The sequence below is a fragment of the Gorilla gorilla genome, chromosome 21, assembly GCF_029281585.2.
Source record: "Gorilla gorilla gorilla isolate KB3781 chromosome 21, NHGRI_mGorGor1-v2.1_pri, whole genome shotgun sequence".
NCBI classification, from domain to species: domain Eukaryota; kingdom Metazoa; phylum Chordata; class Mammalia; order Primates; family Hominidae; genus Gorilla; species Gorilla gorilla.
In genome coordinates, this window is record NC_073245.2 from 74,125,625 (window position 1) to 74,138,170 (window position 12,546).

At 56.5% G+C, this 12,546-nt stretch overlaps 1 protein-coding gene across 2 annotated transcripts in view; it reads left to right on the plus strand.

Moving 5' to 3' along the window:
• Nucleotides 1–12,546, plus strand: part of CDH4 (cadherin 4) — a 690,417-nt gene that overhangs the window by 591,302 nt on the left and 86,569 nt on the right. For both annotated transcript variants that reach the window (XM_055372827.2, XM_055372828.2), the window contains exons 5-6: nt 1,430–1,585; nt 9,489–9,633. In XM_055372827.2, coding sequence (XP_055228802.2) covers nt 1,430–1,585; nt 9,489–9,633 — 301 coding nt within the window. The remainder of the gene's footprint in view (nt 1–1,429; nt 1,586–9,488; nt 9,634–12,546) is intronic.

Here is a 12,546-nt window from a genome sequence, read left to right on the forward strand (position 1 = left end):
CATTGTTATATTATTATTAAACAAAAGAAATATTTTTAAAAGCCTCTAAAAATAACTTTGGTTCCTGTTGATCCAATGGTTATTTCGCAGTGTCATTCAGATTTCTAAAAGGTATTTTTTCAGTTTTGTTATTAACTTTTAATTGTATCATTTCAGTAAAAGGTCCTAGTCAGGCCGAATGCGGTAGTTCACACCTGTAATCCCAGTGCTTTGGGAGGCCAAGGTGGGAGGATCGCTTAAAGCCAGAAGTTCGAGACCAGCCTGGGAAACATAGTGAGACCTTGTCTGCACAAAAGAATTTCAGAAATTAGCCAGGCGTGGTTGCCGGCACCTGTAGTCCCAGCTACTCCGGGGCTGAGGTAGAAGGATTGCTTGAGCACAGGAGGTCAAGGCTGCAGTGAGATATGATTGCCCTACTGCACTCCAGGTGACAGAGTGAGACCTGTCTCTAAAAAAAAAAAAAAAAAGAATTCCTGTTCCATTTTGTTTCGGGGGTATTTTTGGGGTTTCCGCTACGGGCCACTGTATTATGAAATGTCGTGATGGTCCTGTGGGTTTGAGAAAACAAGTAGTGTATGCTAAAGACATGCTCAAAGTTGAATGCAAATCCATTCATTCCACCTTCTCAGTTTCTCCTTTCAAATCCCCGTGGCCTCCCCCAACTTCCCTGAGGGAACCCCCAGGCTCTGGGAAGTGCCACTCACCTGTGGTGGGCTGGTGACCACCAAGTCCCCCTCCTCATTACAGGAGGCTTTGCCTCAACTGAGTGAAAGACATGCATCTTGTTTTTAATGCTACCACTGTCCTTTCTGTTTCCCAAAATCTTGTATGAATCTCAATCTTTGCTCAAAAACCAACTGAAGCCTTTGCCTAACCCTTCCCCATCCCAAGTAAAACTCGGAGTTTCATGTCTGCCTGTGTCTTTCCATTTCCTCCCCCAGTTAGCAGCCTTTTCTAGCTTCCTTTGGACTTGGGACCCCGATAACCATCATTCAATTGTTTTCTAAACAATTAGAAAGGCTGGGACACACATGCATTGGGTCCTAGTCTTTTCTCTCACTGTGGAGGTTGCTCTGTTTTCTTGCCTTTGTCTCATCCTGGGTTTGATGTCAGAACACGAGGCCATTTTATACCATCATTTCCATTGTTTTCATCTGTGCTGTGGATGTCTGCCAGGCATCCCGAGTTCTCCGTGCATTTGCTGAGTTACTGACAGGCCCTAGAGCTGCAGTCAGCGGCTCTCAGTGAAACCCTGACCACCGACTGTCCTTCCACTTCCCAAAGTGGATGAAAGATCAGCTGTGGTCCCCATTGTACCTGAAAATGGTCGAGCTCGAGGAACTCATGAGAGGGGATGAATGTCAGAGATCGGCCCCGGGCCTCTCCTCACCACAGGATAACCTCTTCTCGCTTTGCTCCTGCCTTTCAGATCCGGTCCGACAAAGACAATGACATCCCCATCCGGTACAGCATCACGGGAGTGGGTGCCGACCAGCCCCCCATGGAGGTCTTCAGCATTGACTCCATGTCCGGCCGGATGTACGTCACACGGCCCATGGACCGGGAGGAGCACGCCTCTTACCATGTGAGTGTCCACACCCGGCTGAGAACGGGACCCTGGGTTGGCAATCCCAGCCCCACCAGGCCTTGGCAGGTGCCCCCAGCAGGGCCATGCCAGCCCTAACTCTACAGGCAGCACTCCAACTTTGGCCTGGAGCAGAATCCTGGGAAGCTGGGGAAAGCCCAGGTCACTGAGCACTGTCCCCCGTCTAATTCAGCAGGGTGGGCCCAGGGTGGCCCTGGGAAACTGCATTTCACACACTCCCCAGGACGCAAGTCAGGCCTGGGCCCACACTGGGAGAACTACTGGTCCAGAAGGCCTCCATCCACGTGGTCTTCTGCTTTGGATGGCTCTGCGGGGCTGGGAGTCAGGGTCACCAGCTGCGATGCTCCCTCGGGGCCCCTCATGCTGCTCTTGGCCCCTTTCTCCGAAGCACAGCCCATTGTCCCTCACACCCTCTCTAGGCTGGGACAATAGTCCTGCAAGCTTTTCATTTCCTCCGACGTCTCTCGCGGCAGAAAGAGCCTCTGAAAGGAGAGCCGCGCTGATTCCCTGTCGGGCTGTGCACGGAAAGAAATGCTAGAGAGACGTGGGGCTGCGGCCTCAGCTTCCAGGGGGCAGGCCTTCTCCTCCCGGGCCGAACTGACCCTGGCTGAGAGGAGGGGGCCTGGGCCATGGTGAAAGCAGTGGGGAGTGCACATCCCTTCACCTCAGGGTCCAGAGCTGTCCATCACATGTAGGTGAAGGCCTCACCAGCAGCGCAGAACAGGCTGGAGCCAAATCGTGAGGGTCACACCCAGACCTGCCCCTGGCCAGATGTGAGCTATTGGGCAAATGCTGTCGCCTCTCCTGGCCTCAGTCCCTGCTCCTCCTCATGGGGTTGTTCTGAGGACTCCAGGGTTAACCCTGGTGAGGCGTTCAGCACAAGCCCGTGCTGTCAGGGCCATGTGCTTCTCCGTGGTAACTCGGGAACAACCATGGAAGACTTGGCCCCGCCTGACAGTGTCACCTTGCTGGGCTCCACCTTCGCTTGGCTTCAGTCAGTGGCACCGAACAGGGCCCGACCCTGCAGCTTCTCACATCTGTGACTGTTTGTTTTGGGGTTCATTCATTCCATCTCGCACCAGAAGGAGGCTGCATAGGGGCAGGGAATCCTCCGGCTTTTCCACGCCAGATCTCAGGCCCAAGTACAGAGCCTGGCCTTCAGGGGGCTCACTAAGCATTCAAGTAAGGGAGGGCGTTGACGGGAGAAGATCGGTTTTGCTGTTGGCCACAGTGGCCTCCCTGACAGCCCCTGAGGCACCGTCTGAAGCAGGGGCAGAGCTGGATGGATCCTGGGGAGCCCACTTGGGAGGTGGCTGCCCTAACCCCGGTCTGCACCGGGGCCTTATCAGTCCCTCACGGCTGCCTCCTGGGAAGGCTCACGCCTTGGCTGGGTGTTGGGGAGACCTGATTGACAGTGCCTGGGCCTCGTGTGCCGGGCCCCCCAGGAGTGGCCGAGGCAGAACCACAGAACCAACCAGAGACTCCGGCTGATGCCCACTGGCTATGCAGCAAGAGACAGGCCCTCAGCATGGCTGCTGGCTCCCAAAACGGGCTTTGGGCTGCCGTCAACACGCATCTACAACAGGCTCAGGAACTGGAACTCAACAGCCCTTACTGCCAAGAAATAGCTACAGACCAAGGACTTAGGGAGAGACACAGACACACACACACACAGGGATAGAGATACAGAGACAGAGAGGGAGACAGAGACACAGAGAGAGATATAGGAGACAGAGAAGAGAGACACAGGAAATACAGAGACAGAGGCATAGAGACAGAAATAAAGAGACTGACCGTGAGAAACAGATTCAGAGACAGACTTGATACAAGTCTTGCCACATCTAGATGTGGGGCAGGGGGAGCCATCCCTTCAACTCTGTGAATTCCTGACACGTGTTTCTGTCTGTTGTTGTTTTTTTAACTAAGGCAGACTTGGAGCGGGGTCAGCCCACTTCTTCCTGGTGTGGCATTGCACATGCAGCCTGTGGGTGCTCGCTGGGGCATCCAAGGGGCACCAGGACAGCTGGGTCAGCCCACTTCTCCCTGGTGTGGCATCGCAGATGCAGCCTGTGGGTGCTGGCCGGGGCATCTGAGGGGCACCAGGAGTGCTGTAGGGCTGCCGGGTGCCTGTTGCAGGAGGACTCAGGACCCAGCACTTGCTGAATGCACAGTGATTCCCGGGTGACCCGCACCAGCAGAAGGCCTCTTCCTTCCATTTCATCTTGTAATTCCTCCTGGAAACCTGGAGCTCAGAGCTGGCACTCCCTGCAGCATCCCCAGTGAGCTGTTTCTCCTCCATGGATTCTCACCAGAGGCAGCCTTCACATTCCCACCAACTCCCCGGAAAAGGTTTCAGGGCTCAGCTACCTCTGCATACAGCACGGCTAGGGGACGGGGACCTCGAGGGCCACCGCTGGACAGTGCCCCCTCCATGCACCTTGAAGCCTAAGGCACAGCCTGCAACCCAGCCTGGGAGTTCTGCCCACAGCAGGGGTCTGGCTGTGCAGGGCCAGAGATTGGAATGGCCACTCCAGGGATCTGGGTCACCCACCCCTCTGTGATTCATTCCCAAGGCCCTCCTCACACGCACAGGTAGAAATTTTCAACCCACCATGTGCAGAGACAGTGGCTGGCACTGGGGAGGAATCCAGCACCCCCACCACCTCCTGCCACGCCATGCAAACATGCTGTGTAAACATGCAGTGTAAACACGCTGTGTAAACATGTGCAAACACGCTGTTAGCCCTTTCATATTGCTATAAGGAAATACCTGAGGCTGCGTAATATAGAGAGAAAAGAGGTTTATTTGGCTCACGGTTCTGCAGGCTGTACAGGAAGTATGGCGCCGGCATCTGCTTCTGGGGAGGCCTCAGGAAGCTTCCACTCATGGGAGAAAGTGAAGGGGAGCAGACGTCCCACATGGCAGGAGTGAGAGAGAGAGAGAGGGACGGAGGTGCCAAGCTCTTTAAACAACAGGCCCTGGAGTGCACTCAGAGCAAGAATTCACGTGTTACCACAAGGGCAGCACTGAGCCATTGACAAGGGATCCACCCCCATGATCCAAACGCCTCCCACCAGGCCTACCTCCAACACTGGAGGGCACATTTCAAATGAGATCTAGAAGGGACGGAACATCCAAACCATGCCACACACCTCCATTCATCTGTTTATTCTTTCTGCCTGATGCATATGCAGAGCCTTGCTCAGCACCAGGCTCTACCCAGGAAAGGTGCAGTGCCTCTGTAGATGGTCCTGCAGCAAACCCCCAGAAAGATGGGGGTCACAGGCTGGTGGGGACCAGGGACCTGGGTCACTCACCTGCAGGCCCCAGCCCTCACCACGGATGCACTCGGGCCTCCCGCACTCCCCACCTGAGCTGGCCATGGAAGAAGACGAGGGAGCCCAGGGCAGTGGGGGTGGGGCTGCTGGTGAAAGGTCAGGCCCACCTGCCCCAGCCACCCACGTGGCTTGCCAGTGTGCAGACACTTGTGCACACACGTTGCCTTCCCTTCTTTTGTTTTTCTTTTGTTTTTTGAGAGAGGGTCTCGCTCTGTCACTCAGGCTGGAATGCAGTGGTGCAATCTCAGCTTACTGTAGCCTCAACCTCCCAGGCTCAAGCAATCCTCCCACCTCAGCCTCCCAAGTACCTAGGACTTTTTTTATTTTATTGTATTGTATTTTTTGAGACAGAGTCTCACTTCGTCAGCCAAGCTGGAGTGCAGTGGTACTATCTCGGCTCACTGCAACCTCTGCCTCACAGGTTCAAGCGATTCTCCTGCCTCAGCCTCCCAGGTAGCTGGAACTACAGGCACCTGCCACCACGCCCAGCTAATTTTTCTGAATTTTTAATAGAGACAGGGTTTTACCATGTTGGCCAGGCTGGTCTCAAACTCCTGAGCTCAAGCCATCTGCCTGCGTCAGCCTCCCACAGTGCTGGGATTACAGGTGTAAACCACTGCACCGAGCCCATGTTCCTGTCTATTTCCTGCCTCAGCCCTGAGGCTTCATGGTTTTTCTCCCTGCTTTGAAGATGAGAAATGCAGTCATCCCATATCGCCAGCATCTCTCGCTGCCTCCTGCACACCAGGTTCTAGGAGCAAGCTCGTGGAGATCATTAGTTTTATCATCCTCATTTCCCATTTTCACAGTGAGGAATGGTGAGCCCTGAGATCTGGCTGGACTCCAGCCTTCTCACCCCTTCAGGGACTGCAGAGTCAGCAGGAGATGCAGGGCCCAGAAGGGAGAAGAAGCTGCATCATCTTCCAAATTCTGGAATGAAGCCCTCGAGTTCCACTTGTAGCTAATCTCTCTGTCCCACCGAGATGGAGGCCTTGGGGATACCCGGCTTTCCTGCCCTTCCCTGGAGAAGGAAGCCCCTCCCTGCAGGCATCACACTCCTCATCAGACTCCAGTGTGACCCCAACTCCGGATTTCCACCTTGTAGGATGCCCACCAGGGTCTTTGGGGACAGCTGTGCCAGCCAGCAGGGGTGTGTTAGTTCTCTGCACTGTGTAATAAATCAGTACAAACTTAGTGGCTGAAACAACGCCCTATGAGTTCACCGTGCTGTAGGTCAGAAGTCCAGATGGGCTTCGCTTGTGTTTCTGCTCCGGGTCTCACCAGGCCAAAATCAAAGTGCCGGCCAGCCTGGGTGCTCCCCCGGCCCTAGGGAGGACCTGCCTCTAGGCTCACCGGCCTGGGTGCTCCCCTGGCCCTAGGGAGGACCTGCCTCTAGGCTCACTGGGACTGTGGCAGGTCTGGATCCTTGTGGTTGCAGGACTGAGGTCTCCATGTCCTTGCTGGCTATTCGGGGGGCCACAGCCACCCCCGAAGGGCACCTGCATGCCTCGGCACGTGTCTCCTCCACTGTCACCCAGCAAGGTGCATAGAATGCCCGCATGCCCTTCTCTCCTGCCTCCAGCTGGAGAACGTTCAGCTTTCGAAGGCCCATGTGGTTGGATGGCGCCCACCCAGCCGTGTCTTAAGGTCAAAAACGTAGCCCAGTGGGGAGGGAACACATCTGTCTTCACATCTGGGACCAGCACCTGACATCCTTGGGGCCATCTTAGAGTTTTTTCTGCCTCACCAGTGTTCTTGGATCCTGTTCCATTTTCCACCCAGCTCTGTGGGCTGAGGGTGGCGAGGACGCATCCCCAGCCTGAGTATGCTGACGACTGTGACACGTGTCACCCTAAAGCCAGCCTGTAAACATTCAAATGCACAAGTGCTCACTGCTGGCTTTGCAGGGTGATGCTCCAGAAGATTCCTTGAAGGATTCTGTAAGTTAGACACACTAGCTCACCCGGCCACATGCTGTCATCTTCCGAAAGTTTTCTAACCTTCCTGAGCCTCAGTTTCCTCATCTGTAAAATAGGGACCAAGACAATGCCAATCTCACAGATTCTGATGAAAATTGGAGTTAACATGTGTAGGGTTCTTATAGCACTGCCTGGCCCTGAGCAAACACACGGTGCATGTTGGCTGCCGATGTCACTGATGAAGAAAGTCTCCAACACCTGCACCCCTTGGCCACTTCTAAGGCCCTCATGGACTGTTCCCAGTTCAATACGCCTTGGAGGGAACCCGCACCCACAATTAAGATAGGAGGAAAAGAGAGCAGCCAAGAGGCGGGAGCATTAGATCCCACACACATCTGGACAGTCATGTGTCAACAGACACGTTTCCCCCGAGCGCATTCCCGTCCCAATGCCAGACCACGGCCGTGTATTAATATTTCCTAATCTTGTCTCCCGGAATGAGGATAGAAAAATGTCCTGTTCAAGATGTTGCAGGAAGTGCACTCTGCGCCTCACGCTCCGATTTGCAGGTTGCAGAACACTCGGAGGACTCCTCCACCTATGTTTGCGTGTTTCCTCCACTGCCACGGCGAGATCACCTCTCTCAGGCCCACCCTGGGTGTGCCCAGCCTGAGAGATGGGCAGGGGAGATTTCAACAGGAGCTGTCAAATGTAATTGAATCTTTTGGGGGTGAGGCAGGGAGTGGGACAAGGAGGACACAGGCCATGGGCAGAGGCGGTATTTCCTCATCCGCACTCGCGCTGCTCCCGCTGCTACAGATAGCGCCTGAAACTGCTTTAGTTAGGAGATAATAACTTTAATTTTAGCTCAGAATTACTTTTCCCCCGAGGCCCTGTGACCTCTGGGCGTGTGGGAAACACATCCACAGCAGGACGGAGCTGCAGATGGGTCGGGGATGGGGGAGTCTGCCCGCGACGGGGCGGGGACAGCCGGTTCCAGCAACCACACAGCACTTCAGGCTGTTTAAACATGATATGTAAAGCTGACCTGGCATGCGTGCGGCCACATCTCGCATGGCAGTCTGCAGTTCCTCCAGGAGTCAGTGCTAGTTTGTCTCCTTACTACAGCACAGATTGCCTCTTTGGGTAAAGCCAGCCTCTAGATCTTCCGTAAACACGCAATGTAGGGGGTAAAATTCCACTCTGGATGGTTGGAAACAAACCAAAACACTGGTGTGGGCATGGACACAGTTAGCTCCTGGGTTTCCCTGGGGCAGGTGTGGAATTCAGGGCCCCCCTGATCCCCTGAGTTCGGGGGAGTGGCAGCGGCCATCTGAGGCAGGCCACCAAGGGGATGATGTGGAGACCCGTCTGGCATGGGGCTTCTCTCATGGCCACCCTGGGCTGGGTGATGTTTTGCTGCAGATACCTTGAGTGAGGTCTGTTGTGTCCACCTTCGAGGGTGATGTGGAGTTTTGGCAGAAAGATGTGAGCTGAGGACACCTCTGGGTGACCGTCCAGCTCTGGGTGGAGAGGCCTCGGACGTGCCCTTTCCACTCCCCGACAGCCCCTCAGCAGCCCCCTCGCCTGCTGACAGCGCCCAGCCTCTCTGTGTCCTCTGCCTTGGCCTGTTCTTGAGGTCTCAGCTCAAGCAGCCCCTCCTCTGAGAGGCCTCCCTGGCGGCCACCACACCCACTGATGGCTTCTTCTCTTCCCGGTGTCCATTGTCCCGTGGATGGAAGCTCCAGGGCAGCCACACTGCCTTCAGTGCACAGTAATCTAGGGTCCAGCCCAGCACCTGCCATTGCAGGCCGTTGATGGGCATCTGCAGAACAAATGAATGAGTGAAAGAACAGATCCAGAACTTAAGGGGTGACTCTGAGAAGCTCCTGCGGAACCTTCCAGCCCAGGTTCAGCTCTTCCCTTTTCACCTCAAAGATGGTTCCTGTGACGTTCCCGGGAGCTCCACACAGGCCTCCCAGCCCTGCCTCTCCACGGATCCCCCCACACCACCACCCATATTCCCCTGCTGTGCCCAAGAGCTGACAGGGCACGCAGACACAGAGGAACCTGGAACTTGTCCAGGCTGGACTCTCAGTGGACGCCCAAATGGGCCCAATTCCCAGCTCCAGCTCTGGCCCTTGCACACCCCGGCCTGTCTCCTCCCCATCTCCCCTGGGGACTAACCTTACAGTAGCAGGAGTTAAGACCCCGCCCAGTTAGGCACAAATGTCTTTTCTGTTGCCACTTTGGGTGGACATCACCCCATCCAAGGGGCACCTGTCCTGCTCCAGACATCTGATCAGAACAGTCGGTGGCTCACGGAACAGTTGGGCAGGCGTGGGAGGTCCTGGGTGGGCCTGGGCCTGACCGTGGGGTGTTGGGGGGTTATGCTGGCTTCCAGCTCTGTGCGTCGCCCCACTCTGCACTCTCCCGACTCCCGTTTCTGCAGAGGAGAGAGCTGAGGCTCAGAGAATTCCATGACATGTCCAAAGCCCCCCGGCCCCTATAGCCAACCTGTTTCTGCCGTCAGTCTCCTACCCCAGCACCGCGGGTCCCAGGCCGCTCTCAGCTGAGTGGGGGTGCCCACCCGCCACTGGGCCCTGTCTCTGCTGCTTTTCCAGCTCCGAGCCCACGCTGTGGACATGAATGGCAACAAGGTGGAGAACCCCATCGACCTGTACATCTACGTCATCGACATGAATGACAACCGCCCTGAGTTCATCAACCAGGTCTACAACGGCTCCGTGGACGAGGGCTCCAAGCCAGGTGAGGCCTTTAGCGTTTGCTTGCTGGAGACCCTGTGGGCTCTGCGGGTGCAGCACAGGCCCCGAGGGCAGGGGAGGGCTGCTTAGTCCCCGCTACCAGGATGGTGCCACGGGACTTGGGCGCAGACACACGGCATGCAGCAGATGTCCACCAAAGCCCCTGCTCTCACAGGCCTCGGGGTCAAGGGGGTTGCAGACCACGGGTGAGAAGTGATTGCAGCCACAGCAGGGCCAACGGGCTGGGAAGAAAACCCGGGCACTGGGAGTCCTGGGGACAGCGGTGGGCCTGGGCAGGCCCCTCTGTGCAGCTGGCGTGTGGGCTGGGAGCTGAAGCCTGAGGTGGAGCAGCTCCCGGAGTGGGACTGGGGTGGGCTCCTGGGCAGGCGGAGAGGCTAGGGGAGCAAGGTGCCCATGCCAGGGCCTGGGGAGGCAACGAGGTCAGAGGGCTGAGGCCACTGGAGGCCTCCCAGCTAAATGTAAGATTTGGTTCCAAGCAAAACGGGAAGCGAGAGAGGCCCGGACTACCCCCGCAGAGGCGATCCCATGTGACTGAGGCTGTCTGCTCCCCTCAGAGCTGACCCAAGAGCCTGTCCCCCGAGACTTCACTCTGGCACCGGTGGTGGCGCCTGCTTTTTCATGTGTGGGGCCCTAGCTGAGCGTGTCATGTCTTGCATCTCTGCCATCTGTGACTGCCAAGAAGTGGACGACCCCCACCAGCAGTGAGGAGGCTCAGGCTGGGGAGGTGAAGCAGCTGCAGACCCTCAGGGCGCACATGGGTTAGAACCTGGGTGTCCACATCCCCACAGGGCTGGCACAGCCCCCACCTGCTCATCCAGATGCCGCAGGTGGCCCGGGTCTGTGGGTTAACAAACCGCAGGGGGCTTCTGTGTGAGGAGAGCAGCTCCCCACTGTGGCTGCCTCCTGCATGGGGGGTGGAGAGGGGTTCTCTTTGGGACAAACCTTTGCCCGGCTTGGGTTGGGTGGGGGGAGGTGAGGTCACTGAGGAGACCTCTGCTGGGGCCGCCCCTAAAGTACAAGATACCAAGTAAATGTGAAGTTCAGAGAGTCAGCAAAGCACTTTAAAGTGTGGCCCAAGCACCATTTAGGACGGACTTACACTAAGAGAGTAATCCTTGCTGATCTGAACTTCCCGTTTAATGGGGTGTCCTGTATTTTCACCAGCAACCACGCCCCTGGCCAGTGCCCAGCAAGTGACGACTTCCAGGCTTTAGAGAAGTTGGCAGTCCTGGGCAAATGGGAGGCTGTTTCTGCATTGAAATCTGGAGCACATGGAGCCCAGAGCCAGGGCCAGCTCCCAGGGGCACCACACGCCCCTGCAGGCCCCCAGAGATGGGTCAGCAGCATCCCATCTCTGGGACTGGAAGGCAGGCCTTTATCACACCTGCTCATGGAGGTGGCTGCGTGGGCGGTCCCCGGGCTATAGTGTGAACAAGGTGAATTATACCCTTGGTCCGCCCCCAGGGCTGCAGTGTGAACAGGGTGAATTGCGCCCTTGGTCCACCCCCAGGGCTGCAGTGTGAACAGGGTGAATTGTGCCTTTGGTCCACCCCCAGGGCTGCAGTGTGAACAGGGTGAATTGTGCCCTTGGCCTGCCCCAGGGCTGCAGTGTGAACAGGGTGAATTGCGCCCTTGGCCTGCCCCAGGGCTGCAGTGTGAACAGGGTGAATTTTGCCCTTAGCCTGCCCCAGGGCTGTAATGTCAACAGGGTGAATTGTGCCCTTGGTCCGCCCCCAGGGCTGCAGTGTGAACAGGGTGAATTGTGTCCTTGGCCCACCCCCAGGGCTGCAGTGTGAACAGGATGAATTGCGCCTTTGGTCCACCCCCAGGGCTGCAGTGTGAACAGGGTGAATTGTGCCTTTGGTCCACCCCCAGGGCTGCAGTGTGAACAGGGTGAATTGTGCCTTTGGTCCACCCCCAGGGCTGCAGTGTGAACAGGGTGAATTGCGCCCTTGGTCCACCCCCAGGGCTGCAGTGTGAACAGGGTGAATTGTGCCCTTAGCCTGCCCCAGGGCTGCAGTGTGAACAGGGTGAATTGTGCCCTTGGTCCGTCCCCAGGGCTGCAGTGTGAACAGGGTGAATTGCGCCCTTAGCCTGCCCCAGGGCTGTAATGTCAACAGGGTGAATTGCGCCCTTGGCCCACCCCCAGGGCTGCAGTGTGAACAGGGTGAATTGCGCCTTTGGTCCGCCCCCAGGGCTGCAGCGTGAACAGGGTGAATTGCACCCTTGATTGGTTGTCTTTCAGGATTATGACACACGGGTGTGTCCAGTGTCACTGAAGGGAATGAATGTGACATTATTTCACTGGAACCATGGGCAGCTGGTCCTCAGCCATCCCTTAAGGGGCGGGCAGGGGGTAAGCAGATTAGCTCCAGGCAGCCAAAGAAAACGGATGAGGACACGGGAGCCCCTCGCAAGGGTGCAGATGTGGAGGAGTGGGCGGCAGGCCAGGCACACTCCTCACACAGATACCACTGGCCTCTCTCCCGGAGACCCAGGATGCTATTTAAAGGCCTGGATTTTCCTGGCCTTTCTATCACAAATCAAACCTCCCGTGTCTTACTTTTTAAAAAATCAATAGTGAAAGTCTTCCCAAAAGCACAATTGGCTTTGCTTATTAGGATAACAAAGAGCAAATTGCGGAGCCGTGGCCTCATAAGTCCACGTAAGCCAAGCCTGGAGAGCCCGGCTGCCCGGCCGTTTGCAGAGCTGGGCACGGCCTGGCAGCCAGAGGACATGTCGGTGCCGGGACCCCGGAGTCAGCCCTTCTTCCCACCATTCCTGAGCTTTTCCAGGACTATGTTGAGTGAAATGTCCATGGACTCTCAGAGCCCCTGGGGGATCGGGAGTCTGTCTCTGGTCCCACAACAAGCTGTCTTTGTGCAAAAGCCAGGAC